This window comes from Canis lupus, chromosome 4, assembly GCF_011100685.1.
Source record: "Canis lupus familiaris isolate Mischka breed German Shepherd chromosome 4, alternate assembly UU_Cfam_GSD_1.0, whole genome shotgun sequence".
NCBI lineage: Eukaryota > Metazoa > Chordata > Mammalia > Carnivora > Canidae > Canis > Canis lupus.
The window spans coordinates 86,077,516-86,091,642 of NC_049225.1; the positions used below are offsets into that span (position 1 = coordinate 86,077,516).

Below are 14,127 nucleotides of genomic sequence, written 5' to 3' on the forward strand. Positions count from 1 at the left end.
TGTGACTGCGTCCATGTCAACATCCTCGCTGTGATATTGTACTGTAGTTTTGGTAGATGTTCCCAGTGGGATAAACTGGGTACATAGCATCTCTGTATTTCTTATAATTGGATATGAATCCATACTTACAAAAAAAAAAAACCTTAAAAATTAATGAAAAGTAAATCATTTTAAGAGATACAATACTTTAAAAGAATACTACAAAGCTCATTTTTCGTCAAGAAAGATAAAACCCACATAAGTGTCTCAGTCAGTTCATCATCAGCTCTAGGTTTTAGCTAGGGTCGTGATCACAGGGTGGGGGGATTGAGTCCCTAGATGGGATCTGCGCTGAGTATGGAGTCTGCTTGGGATGCTTTCCCTCTTCTTTTCCCTCCCCTCTGCTCCTTGCCCACCCCCCGACTTGCCCATGTGCGAACACACACGTGTGTGTGCATGTGCACACTCACACTCTTTATATCAAATAAATAAATAAAATCGTTTTGAAAAAATATAAGACCCAGAAAACAATGGAATGATAATTCCCAACAGTTGCAAGATAATAACTGACAGCCATGAATTCTTTTCTACCAAACATATCCCACAAAAACAAAAAACAGAAAAACTCAGAGTTAGGCCCACAAAAATGTGAAAATCTCTTACCATAAGACACACTCTAAAGCTTTTAATGTGTTAAAAAAAAAAAAAAAGGAGAATAACTACGCTGGCAATGGAAGTCATGAGGAGCCTCAAGCTAAATGCAATCAATAAATATATTCACAAAAACTAAATTATTGATGAATAAATACAAATCTAAGGAACATCTTCCAGAGTTTCAAATATACATTATATACATGGCAACAAGAGGTCATAAGTGGGAAAGACAAATGAAGTTAAAATATTCTGAACTCCTGAAATTCTGGATCCTCAAACTTTGAGTAATTGATTAACTACTAATATATATTTTATATGTCCAGAAAGCATGCTGTATCCTCTAGATCAATTAGTAAAAAAAAGGTAAAAGAACATGTAACTAACAAGATAGTAGAAACTGTAATGAAAAATATTTAATCTTGTTGGCTCATTTGGTTAGGTGTCTGTCTTCATCTCAGGTCATGATCTCAAGGTCCTGGGGTCAAGCTCTGAACAGGTCTCCCTACTCAGGAGGGAGTCTACTTCTCCTTCTCCGTCTGTCCTTCCCCATCACTTGTGTGCTCGTTCTCTCTGTTGCTCTCTCTCAAACAAATAATATAAAGAAATCTTTAAAAAATAAATAAATTAAAATACTGAATCCTAAAGAAATATTTACATTTCTATTTCTTGACCTTAACTCTCTTAATGAAAATGTTTGTTACTTTAAAATAATTCATATACTTGCAAACTTGTTGCATGCCGTTTTGTTTCCAACAGGATTATGTTTTACAGTTCAAATATACAGGTAAAAAAACTTTTTATATGGGAGTGAACTTCAAGGATTCTAGAAGGACCATTTCACAACTAACATACAATCCTAATAAAATATGAAGCTTATAACCAATAGTAATTCCAAAATAATCCAGAAAATTCTGTGAAGTTTGTAAAGCCCAAACTTGAAATGAAAAACTCTCATATTTGCTGCTGATATATATAGATTCTCACAAAATAGGAAAAATAAAAATAAAGCTATAGTACACAGAATTCTAATAGCTAGGTAGAGGTCATCTGATTTTAAAAATCAAAACATAAGACATAAATAAATACAGAATAAGTGAAAAGTAGAAAGTAAATAAAAATAATGTAAATTTAAAGTGTACGTTAGCACCTATGTTGAAATAAAGTCACCTAAACAGTCATATTAAAATATATGTTTTGTCAAAATAGAAAAAAAAAAAGCATTTAACTGTTTTTATAAGAGGTGTTAATATAGGGGCATCCGAGATGCTTTGTTGGTTAAGCCTCTGCCTTCTGCTCAGGTTATGATCTCAGAGCCCAGCGATTGAGCGCACCCCTGTCAGGCTCCCGGCTCAATGGGGAGTCTGTTTCTCCCTCTCCTTCTGTCCCTCCCCCCACTGGTGTGTAGGTGCACTCTCTCTCTCTCTCTCAAATAAATAAGTAAAATCTTAAAAAAATTAGAAGTGTGAAATAAAAATAATAAAGGAAAAGAGTTTGAAAGAAAACATATAAAAATATACCAAATAATTACTTGAATAATTGCTATATCTATACTTACCCAGCTACACACACACACACACACACACACACACACACACACACTTCATCAAAGGAACATTATTAGATATAAAGAGGAACATTCATTGTGATAAAGACAGTTTATACATCAGATAGAAATAAGAATTTTAAATTCATATATACGTATCAATGTTGCCTCAAAATGAACAAAGCAAAAAAGTATAGAAATATTAAAAATGAGACTATCCCATTATTGTATTGGGAGTTTTGGTATCCTTTTACCAGAAGCTGATAGAATAAGGGCAAAAAATTTTGGTAAGGATATTGAAAATTGAACACCACAATTAGCGAAATTTATGAACTGACAAATATAGAATAATACACTAAACAATATCAGATCATGCATTCTTCTGAAGCTAACAGAAAACATTGACCAAAAATTTACTATATGTAGGGTCACTTAGCAAGTTTTAATAATTTGCAAAGGATCGGCCTCATTATCTTCTGTATGTAAAAAATAAATAAAGCTAGATACGAATTCAAAAGTATTGTTAGAAAAAAAATCCATTGGAAATAAGGGCACGTCTAAACAAGCTAAGAATCAAAAAATAAAAATAAATAAAATAAGCTAATAATCAGTTAAATAATAAAAATTAAAACTATTTCAACAGAATGATGGTGGAAATATGCTACATTAAAAAGTACAAAATGGGGGAATCTGTTTTCTACACTTTTTATAACGAAACATATCTTTAATATCAAAATCTGACAAGAATATAATCCCTCATAGAATCTTTTTCTTTGGTCTGTAGGTTATTCAGAGAATTCAGAATTGGGTCATTTGAAATGTGATATAAAGATTTAAAAATCCAAACATAAACTCATGATTGCATCAGCTGTTTTTAGATGTTTTCTTTTTAGGTGGTGTTTTCTTTCTTTCTTTCTTTTTCTTTCTTTCTTTCTTTCTTTCTTTCTTTCTTTCTTTCTTTCTTTCTTTCTTTCTTCTTTTTCCTTTTTTCTTTTTCTTTTTTTCTTGTAAGTAATTTCAAAATTTGTAGGGAAAATTCATACTTGCTACTCCATAGCCACCTTTGCATATGAAAGCATTGAAAATCTGGACAAATAATAATCAGTCCTTGCTCTTGGATCAGTTGATTTTTTCTCCTGTGAATGGGAACATGTGCTACCAAATCTAAAACACTAGTATTAGTTTTCCAGGTTGAACTCTTTTCATTTAGCCAGTGACTTGGACTTTTTCTATTGACCTCCCATATGCTCCACCTCTTGATCATGAGAAAGATGCTTCAGGCACTCTCTCCAGGTCATGCTCTCCTGTCAGTGCCAGTGTGCGAGCATGGGTCCCTCTCTTTTACCCTCCACACTGACCACCCAAGCTTCATAGCATTTCTAAGAAATGATTTATGTGATATTGATAAGTGTTTTCTTCGTGTCTAAAATAAAGAAAATTATCAGAACTTCAGGGCCCTTCCAAGCCTGAAGTTCTGAATATACGACTCCAGTGCTTTTAAATGTGGATTACTGTATTCTCGTCACAGGGAAAGCCATTCCATTTTTCAGAGAAGGCTAAATTTGTGACAAAATGTATCTTTATCTTCTGAGTCCCATTAACCATTTATATAATATTTTTCTTTTCTTCCGAGAGCTGTTGCTGTTTTAGAAAGCAATCACTAGACTTAGCACCCCTAAGTGCTAATATCTATCAATTTATTTGTGCGATTATAGTTATTATCCTTTAAAAAAACAATATTCATAGTTAGCGTCATTGTTGTCTTTACTACTGTATGATTTTAGATGTCACTTTAAGAGACTTGGGTTCTTTATATTGCCTAAGTATCTGTTTCTCTAAACATTTGTTTCACCAAAATGAATTAAAACTTTCTACTAAGGGACCGAAAAGTCATTTGAAAACATTGTTTATTGCACCCTTATTTAAACAAACCATTGTCAATCTGTGTGGTCAATTTGTATGATTAACCTATTACAAGGGAAATGGTCTGAATCTTTCTGTTGTTTAATTTTGCCATCTTTGGTTCATTTAATCTTATGTCTGTAGCACTTCTGGAGAAACTGTGTTTTGATGTGGAGTAGGAATAGGGAACTCTATTTAAATAATGATTTGTGAAATAGGTTTTCTGAAACATATTTGTGTTGCCCAGCTGTACAATGGCTCCTCTTTCTATAACAATTGCTTTTAGAATTACAGACATTTTTATTATGGATGCTGTGCATCTAAATATAACAGCATGTGGCCATGGCAGAGAGACTTGTCTTTTGTGAAGCCGTTTAAACGACATCTAACAACAGAGTTCACGTTGAATCAAGTATCAATACACCTGAACTGTAGCGATATATTTCTCTGAGTTAATATATTTCCCTGTTCTGGAAAAAAAAAATATTTTAAGTACCTTGCATGAAAAAAAAAATTAAGAAGAAAATCATAAATGCATGAAATTTGAAGTCAGTTCCCAAAGTAAAGTGAATTCATGATAAATGCAATGGCCTACACATAGAAACTGAAACATAAATGATGGGGGTGCTTTCTGTATTATTTATATGGACTTTTCCCTCTGTGAGTATGTGTGTGTGTGTGTATGTTTCATTACAAAGTAAACTTAGGAAACATAACATATATTTTTAAAAAATGTATTACTTAACACCAGCCTCCTCCCATCATGTCCAATTATTAACAATATAGCTTTCTAGGAATAAAGTACTATCATCAGTAAAGATTTTACACCTAGATCTTACAAATATCAAGCTCACTGAACTAACAGAAGTTAGTATTATTATTAAATAAATTTATGATCTCATTTGTGATTATATTATAAAGTGATTTCATGGATTAATTTAAGGAAGATACAGTGTACTCCATAGAAAATTCTTTTTAATATTTTAAAATAGTTTAAATATTTAGTTAGGACTAGCTCATTTATTTAACGAAAGACTACATTATTTGCATACATCTGTGATACTGACTAGTTCGATGCTTTCCCCCTAATAAAGTACTCAAGACATAATAGACTATAGAAAACACATTCAAACAGGGTGATACATTTATTTGATAAAAGAAATGCAAAATTGATTCTAATTAGTTTCTGCTAAAATGAATCCTTATTCATGGGCATTCCCAAAAACTATAGCTGGTAACTATTTATAAATACCAACTATCAATGTGAGTTACCTTCCCCTTTGGTAGAATAAATCTGTGACTGTATTTCTCTCAGATATTTCCAAATAATCAATCACTTTATGCACAAATTACAAAATATGCACATAATAGAAAACATCTAAGTTCAGTGAGAAAGAATGAGAGACAGAAAATACATTGTTATGGACTGTACACCACTAACAAATTGCACAAACAGACGGCACAGGTAGCCCAGTGTAGATAAATCACACCTGACAAGAGGGTAGAAAATACTCCTGTTGGATACATGGCACTTATTTAGATATCTGCCGGGGGCCTCAATATTTTAACAAGCACAAACATGTTCACTTCTGGGGTGATTTTTCTAATAAAAATCTAAGGAACCAACACATGGAAATCTATCTCCTAGTGAAAGAGAAAAGGTGATTAGTAACAGAAAAGAATTAATAAACGTTTTCCCATCAAGAGAATATCTTTGAGTTCTAGATAAAAGCAGTGCAACACACACAAAAAATAAATAAAATTAAAAAAAAAAAAAAAGCAGAGCAACAAGATGACTGGTGGCTCAGTTGGTTAAGCATCAGACTTTGGCCCAGGTCATGATCCCAGAGTCCTGGGGTCAAATCGCTTTCTGGCTCCCTGCTCTTGGGGAGTCTCCTTCTCTCTCTCCCACTCTCCCAATTGTGCTCTGTGTGTGTGTGTGTGTGTCAAATAAATAAATAAAACCTTAATTTAAAAAAAAACAGAGCAACAGTCAAGGCTTTTGGAAGCATTTTCAGAAGTATTATGGAAGAATAAGTATAGATGCATGAACGACAATTCTGCAGGAATTTAAGACAAGTGGTTTACTCTTAAACAAAATGTGACAATCAGTTCATCACTTGTTATGTACACAAGATCAGGAAACCTGAGAAAGACAAATTTGCCATGATTGGGCAAGTCAGATTTGAAATTACTTGTATAGGAATGGGAAGTATACTGTACTAAAGATAACAGTAAAACAGTAGCTGTATAAAATATGAATTATATCAGTGTTTGACAACTAGAATAAGCTTGTTTGTAAAAATTTAAAATGAGAAGAAAATAATTGTCCCAGAGAAGTAATAAGAGGAAATGTAAAATAATTTAGTTGGTTTAAATTAATTGTTCTGTGCCAATATCTTCCAAAATCAAACTCTAGGATAAGAAGTGAATTTGCAAATGTGTCAGTACATCACCGAGGTATCGAGAACATAGGATTGTGTGTTGGAGAATGACAACGAGCAAGGATTAGGGGAGATAGGATGTTTATTTTCAAATAGAAAAACACATATTTATTTTATTTAACCCTGAAAACAATCTTCAAAAAAGTGATATTTTTATTTTGTTTTTTTGGGATGTGTGAGTGGAAGGGGAAGCTTTTACCTAACTTTCATGCTGAGAAAGTCCATTTTGAGTAAAAGAGAGCCATATTCAGATAAAAATGGAATGGATCACTTCTGTAGCTCGAAGCACTTTCTTCACTTCTACTTCATGGAGACACATGCTTTTCTGGTCTTCCTGTCACTGATGACTCCTTCTTAGTACTTTTACACTCATCTTCCTCTCCCTGACCAACTAATGGGCTCAATGCATGCCCTGGAATTTAGGTTTTAATGCTTATACATATCGGTCTGTTATTTCACTTGAAAAAGATTGAAATGGGATGAAATTGAGTAAGATGTTTTTAGAAATCATAACAATTTTTGTGGGTTTTTTTAAAGATTTTATTTACTTACTCATGAGAGAAACAGAGAGGGAGAGAGGCAGAGACACAGGCAGAGGGAGGTACAGTCTCCCTGCAGGGAGCCTGATGTTGGACTTGATCCCGGGTTTCCAGGATCATGCCCTGGGCCGAAGGCAGGCGCTAAACCACTGAGCCACCCAGGGATCCTCCAGAAATCATAACAATTTTTGAAATGAACACTCTATTCCACATGCAGGAAACACTGTTTTTTTTAAGATTTTATTTATTGAGAGAGAGACTGTGTGTGAGAGAGTAAGTAGGGGAGGGGAGGGGAAAGAGGATGAGGAGGGGGGCAGAGGGAGAGGGAGAAGCAGACTCCCCACTGAGCAGGGAGCCAGAGAGGGCAGGGGATCATGACCTGAGCCAAAGGCAGACACCTAACCAACTGAACCACCCAGGCGCCCCAGGAAACACTCTTTTTATGGCTCCTTTTCCCTCTTTTTCTTTTAATTTCTTTAAGACAGGGCTAGAAAAAGGACACCTAAGCATTAGGATATTACTTTTTAAAAGAGGAAATATTGTCTTGCATATTAGTTTGGACATTTCCTTTCAAAGAGTGTAAAATGGTCACCGCTATTGGAATTTGTGTTCTGTTCTTAAGCTACCTGGAATCCTTCATTTCTATGTTCTAACTGTCTCTGCTCTAAAATGTGCATAGCCCAAATTTTAGAACTGTTGTCTCCCAACCACTGCATATTAGAAGAATTCCATAAAACTCTGAGTGGTCTGGATTTGCTTCTACCACCATTTTAACAGTTTGGGGGCACATCACAATCCTTTGGGGTCTCACATTCCTTATCCCAACTATGTCAAAATAGAGGGGCTGGATCATGCCCTCTATGGTCCCCTGAAACAGTAAAAATAACATGACCCCTGTTTTTGCCTCTACTTTACTGAGAACAACCTACACTGTGAGGCTGTTCTACGTGAAACTAGGATGTGTCTATTTGTGCAAACAACACTTCATGTTTCCTCAAACAGGTGTTCATACAAAATCTTGCCACTAATTGGCCCCAATGTACTGTGGGTGATGAAAAAAGAAATTAAATGTTGGTGCTATGCTAGAAAATAAACTGTGAATGATTATAAATTGTTCATACTGTGTTTGCTAAAATTTCATGCAAGAACCAGCCAGGTAGCTGATGCATGTATTATCTGTTTGAAAATACTCAAGGTGGATAATGGGGTCTCTTAAAAATCCTTTTGTGATGACAATTAAAAATGTCATAGTATAATTAAAAATAAAAGAAAACGCCAAATTAAATTGCCTATTTAGTCTTTGCTTTTTTCTCTTCAGGTCATTCACACCATCAGTGCCATTGATAGAGATGATTTTGCAAATGGACCAAGGTTTAACTTCTTTCTTGATGAACGCCTATCTGTAAACCCAAACTTCACTCTGAAGGACAATGAAGGTGAACATGAATTACATATACTTTTAAACCTATGCGATACCTGTTTTGACTGAATGTGGAATAGGCTCGAGCAGTTTTTGCTTTATTCGTACATACCCATGAACAGCTTGCAAATCAGCATTCAAAGTCAGTTTGATGTTAATGTGTTATGATCTGTGAGTAGCTTGTATTTAAAATTGAGCCATATGTACAAATAACTTTCATTGAGTTTACTCAGAAGCATCCCTTTAAACAAGAAATGTACATGTAATATGCTCTCGGGCAAATTTTAAGAGAAATCTTAGCTGACAAACATGTTTATGAGAGCTGCATGCAATTGCTAGGAGGTAGAAAAATTTTAAATTAGGAAAAATGAAAAATATGTCCTAGGGACAGTTAGGAAAGAAAATGTAATGTTTGAGCTCATCTTGCATTAGCAAGGCTATCAAGATGTGGTGTACAAATTGTATTTCCTCTTGTTATTATGAATATTTTTCAAAATATGGGTAGAAAATATGCATAATTGCAGAATATTGTGGAAATTTTGAATTATATTTGTTTAAACTTCTGTATTGTGTAGCGGAAAAAGAATACCGTAATTCAGTAACTAGAGGAGATTCTCAGGTTTCAGATTCCCCATTTGGTAGATTTCTCAAGGTTGTGTGGTTGTGTAAAACTCCACCTTCTATATGTAAAGGATATGTTAAATCAGTCAATATGTGCAATGTTCTGATGTGTATCAACTTTCTTCTTCCCCCAAACTTTCTTTGATCATGTTTATCTGAATATGTTATTATTTAAGATTTAACACTTGCCTCAGAATCCCATGAGAGAAACAATAGTGCATACACTTAGGAATAAACATTTAATTCCCTCTCTGTACCCTTTAGGGAGAAGCATTTTCATATATATATATATATATATATATATATATATATATATATATAAATTTATTTATTTATAAATATATATATAATCACCAAATGTCAACTCACTAAATCATTATGCACATTATTCCTAAGCTTCTTTAAATTATCATAATAAGGATAGCAAATTGTACATGTGGCCATAGCAAGATTTATATGAAAATACAAAGATTGTTTGTCTCTCTCATTTGAACTACCCTATGGTCAGCTCTCCCTATGGAAATACGTATTTGCGCATGTTTGTGTATGATGTATGATGAATTGTACTGATTCATTAATATACATTTATGTACATATGAACATCCCATTCTACAATCCCAAATATATCTAATGTAATTAGCTATGTGAAATATGTAAAAAAAAAAAACTCTATTCATACTTCCCATATTTCAAATCAGTGCATAATTTGTGGAACAACTTTCTGCCTTAGATTAAAATCATATCTAGATCCTTATATTTATATTTTATTTGTTCCTTTTGCCATTCTCATAAGGATTTAATTTTACATTTTTACATTTTTAAAGTAATTTTAATTTGATGATGTTATCGTGAAAATTTGACTTGGATTTAAAGTGTGTCACATTCAAGTTATTTAACTTATGTAAGTATAACTCCAAAAGTATTTTTTAAAAAACAAGAGAACTTTACTGTGGTTGAGACCCACTCAGTTACTAAAGTCCTTTGTACAAAATTTTTATATCTGAAATTTGTGAATTTAATTAATCAATATATTCAAAAGGGCTCTTAATTCAATGATTTGACATCACCAATGGTGGGGGCTCATTTTAAGGAATTCTTCTCAAACGTGTGCACAATTTTAAAAGGGTTGATGATGATGATGTAAATTTTCTAACATTTCTTTTACCATATATATGGATGCTTAAACCAGCTATACCATGTCAAGTATGTGAGGCCTGTGGACAGTTGTGTAGAGATAAAGATGTTTTAATCTATTTGTAAGAATATTTTTTAAAATGTTGAGAATTGAATAAAATTATAAATAACATAAGAAAATTCCTTTTGGATAGGTAATAGCAATTTCCAGAAAAAAATCAAATGCATAGTTGAAAGCCTATGCTTATTCAAAGTGGACTTTATTATGCTATAGATAAGCCAAGCCACCTAAACTTCCCAAGCTTCATTTTTTACATTCATAAATTTTGGTTTAAAATACTCACTTTTGGAGCACCTGGGTGGCTCAGTCGGTTAAGTGTCCAACTCTTGGTTTCAGATCAAGTCATGCTTTTGGAGTTATGAGATTGATCCCTCCATGGGTCTTGATGCTAGGCAAGTAGTCTTCTTGAGATTCTCTTTCTTCCTCTCCCTCTCCCCCTTACCCACTCTAAAAAATAAATTAATTAAATAAAATACTTACTTTGGAACATTGGGAGAATTAATGATGCCATCTATAATGATGGCCTTTTCTCTAAAAGGAAGACAGCAATGGATAATAATATGTAAAAAAATTGTATGTAAAGATGAAATTAAAAATTAAAAATGGAATAGTCATACTGAAAACCTCACACATATAAATTCATGAATGCATAAATAAATTCTCTGGACAACATTTACATAAAACATGAATAAATATTAATCTAGGCCTGCTGAAATCCTGGTCATTTGGGGTTTATATGCTCCCAGAACATAAACAATAAACCTAAAAGAAACAATTAAAAACAATGACAATTATTTTGTGTGTATGTGTGTGTGTGTGTGTGTGTGTGTGCTTACTGCTTACATGAAAGTGCACCTTCAGGGAACAATAGAAGGCAGATAGAGCCCCTAAGCCAGGGTGAGTGACGAGGAAGCCACTGATTTAGTGGCATCTCCAAAACTACTAAATGGTAAAGAATGAATAGAGAGAAAATGGGATTTCCAAAAAAGAGAGAAAATGTATATATTATTGTTTACCCGAAGGCTACAAATCAGATTAAAAGATAGACAATAATATAAAGAATGTGTCAGAAAATGAATTCACTTTGAATAATATAAAACACACAAATGATCAGAAGAATAATATAACTATATTTAGGACTCAACATTTAAAAAAATAGCAATAGGGATCCCTGGGTGGCGCAGCGGTTTAGCGCCTGCCTTTGGCCCAGGGCGCGATCCTGGAGACCCGGGATCGAATCCCACGTCGGGCTCCCGGTGCATGGAGCCTGCTTCTCCCTCTGGCTGTGTCTCTGCCTCTCTCTCTCTCTCTCTCTCTGTGTGTGTGTGTGTGACTATCATAAATAAATAAAATTATTTAAAAAAAAATAAAATAAAAATAAAATAAAAATAAAAAAATAGCAATAATATTTTTGCAAAAGAGACCAAGAAGTGAGTAAGTGAAATTAGACAATGGAGGAAAGCAAATTTGTATGAAAATAATGTAAAATCCCTTATCAAATCCCCCAAAATAAAAATCCTTAGTTTTTGCATATATAGAAAGTATATAGAGATATATAGAAATATGTACTAAGTTTTATATGTACTCAGTTTTATATATATACTATATATAAAATTATATCCAAAAAATTAAATTTAAATTTAATTATATATGCATGTATATATAATGCATATCTGCACATTATATGCATAAAAAACTAAAGCCATTAAACACATAGAAAAATATAGACCTATATGTAGATATTTAGTTATATATAGAACTATATATATATAAATTTATATATAAATTTATATATATATAAATTTATATTTATTTATTTATATTTATATTTATAAGTTTAAAATGTAATTACATACACATATATGTGTATATTTATAATATAAATGTATATGTGTGTATAAATATACACACATAAACACAAATTATAGAGAGAAAAATTTAAATTAATAGACAGCCTTACCTCTAGACCGGACACAAAGAAATTTTAACAAGTCAAATGTAAAATTCAGTAATTGAAGCAGATAAGCTCAAATAGATAAAAATGAGGAAACTTTGTAAAGCACCTGATAGATTGGAGCATAATGTTCCTAGAAGAATTAAGAAGAAATTATGGCCAAGAGCAATATATATAAATAAAATTGCATGACAGCTCTATATTTGAAAATATATGGACCCTTATGATGAACATAAACACCAAAGCCAAGCACAAAATTAAATCTATCCTTGGATATGATAGTTTAAAACTTTTAAGCATCAAAGATAAAGAGAAAAGAAACTTTACACTATCAAAAAGAAAACGCTAAATAATTAATAATAATTAGATTTTTTTTGAAGATTTTATTTACTTATTCACAAGAGGCACAGAGAAAGGCAGAGACATAGGCAGAAAGAGAAGCAGGCTCCCTGCAGGGAGACTGATGTGGGACTCGATCCCAGGACCCCAGGACCACAACCTGAGCCGAAGGCAGACATTCAACCACTTGAGCCACTCAGATGCCCTGATAATTAGATTTTTTTAATGGTTTGTTTTTAAGTATTTAATTTATTTATTTTAGAGAGAAGGAGAGTAGAGGAGAGAGGCAGAGGGAGAGGGAGAGAGAAAATCTTAAGTAGACTCCACGCTGAGCGTATAGCCTGACAGGAGGCTCTACATGTGGAGGTCATGACCTGAGCAGATAGAAGAGTCAGTCGCCTAACTGAAAGTGCCAGCCAGGCACCCCAATAATTAAATTTAAACTAAATTACTGTCCTAAAAAAACAGGTGGTAGAGGTTGATAAAAACCATCTTGTCAAAATGCTGATGGAAAATAATTTGCTATTACCAACCTTCTCTGGAACTAGTTAAAAAGGGTAGGCTATCAGGACTCGAGGAGGACCCATTATTAAAGACTTTCCAATGTATACAAATAAGTTTCTTACTTTTAGCTACTTACATTTTGGCAAATATTGTATTAGTGTTTGCCTTTAGGATCTCTGCAGAATGTAATAGATAGAAAGAATCTTGTAATTCATGTTTCATTCCATAGGTTAAAATTTGAAGTATAAATACTAAGTTAGTAGAATAAAAATCTGTAATTTCCAAAGCAAGGAACAATTTTCAGAAAGTTAAATAATAAAACTTACGTTATCAATAGAACAGAAAGCCAGGAAGGAGAATGAAAAATGCAAAGTAAAAGCATAGAAAATGAAAGAAGTAGAAATTAGTTCAAACACCTCCTAGCCATAATCAGATTAAATATCATTTTTAATCAAAGCTATATTATATTTAAATATATATAAATATATATATGCCACTCAGAAGAGATATACCAAAATTAAAATAAGATAGAAAGTTTAATATAAAAAGTTAGAAATATTTAGCCTATTGCTTCAAAAGAAACAATTATTTCTGGAAAAAGAAAACAAATCCAAAACTTAGTGTCTTAAAATAAAAGACATTTATTTAGGTCACATTTCTAAGAATGAGCAATTTCTGAAAGGTTCATGTAAGCAATTCTTCTGGTCCCAGGATACCTTCAGTCACTACAACTAATCAACATTGTACAGAATGTTCTTGATTCAAAAAGAAAAAAAAAATGAGAATAATAATTAGAAACAAAACACTTGATTATCCTTCTTAATAGATGATGATATTGTCTAAATGGAAATTTAGGAGACTCTACGTAAACACCAAAGTAATACTTTGCCAATTTTTGGAATACAAATAAATGCCTGAAGATGGACAGATTTCCTATATTTAAAATAAACATGAATAAATAGTAAATCAGGTACAATATCAAATGGGAAAATAAATAAATCAACCCAAAACACTTCTAAAATCATTAGGGGAA

At 32.7% G+C, this 14,127-nt stretch overlaps 1 protein-coding gene across 9 annotated transcripts in view; it reads left to right on the forward strand.

Annotated features, from left to right (window-relative positions):
• Positions 1–14,127, forward strand: part of CDH18 (cadherin 18) — a 1,025,306-nt gene that overhangs the window by 984,890 nt on the left and 26,289 nt on the right. For all 9 annotated transcript variants that reach the window (XM_038535420.1, XM_038535419.1, XM_038535425.1 and 6 more), the window contains one exon: positions 8,380–8,497. In XM_038535420.1, the coding sequence (XP_038391348.1) occupies positions 8,380–8,497 (118 nt within the window). The remainder of the gene's footprint in view (positions 1–8,379; positions 8,498–14,127) is intronic.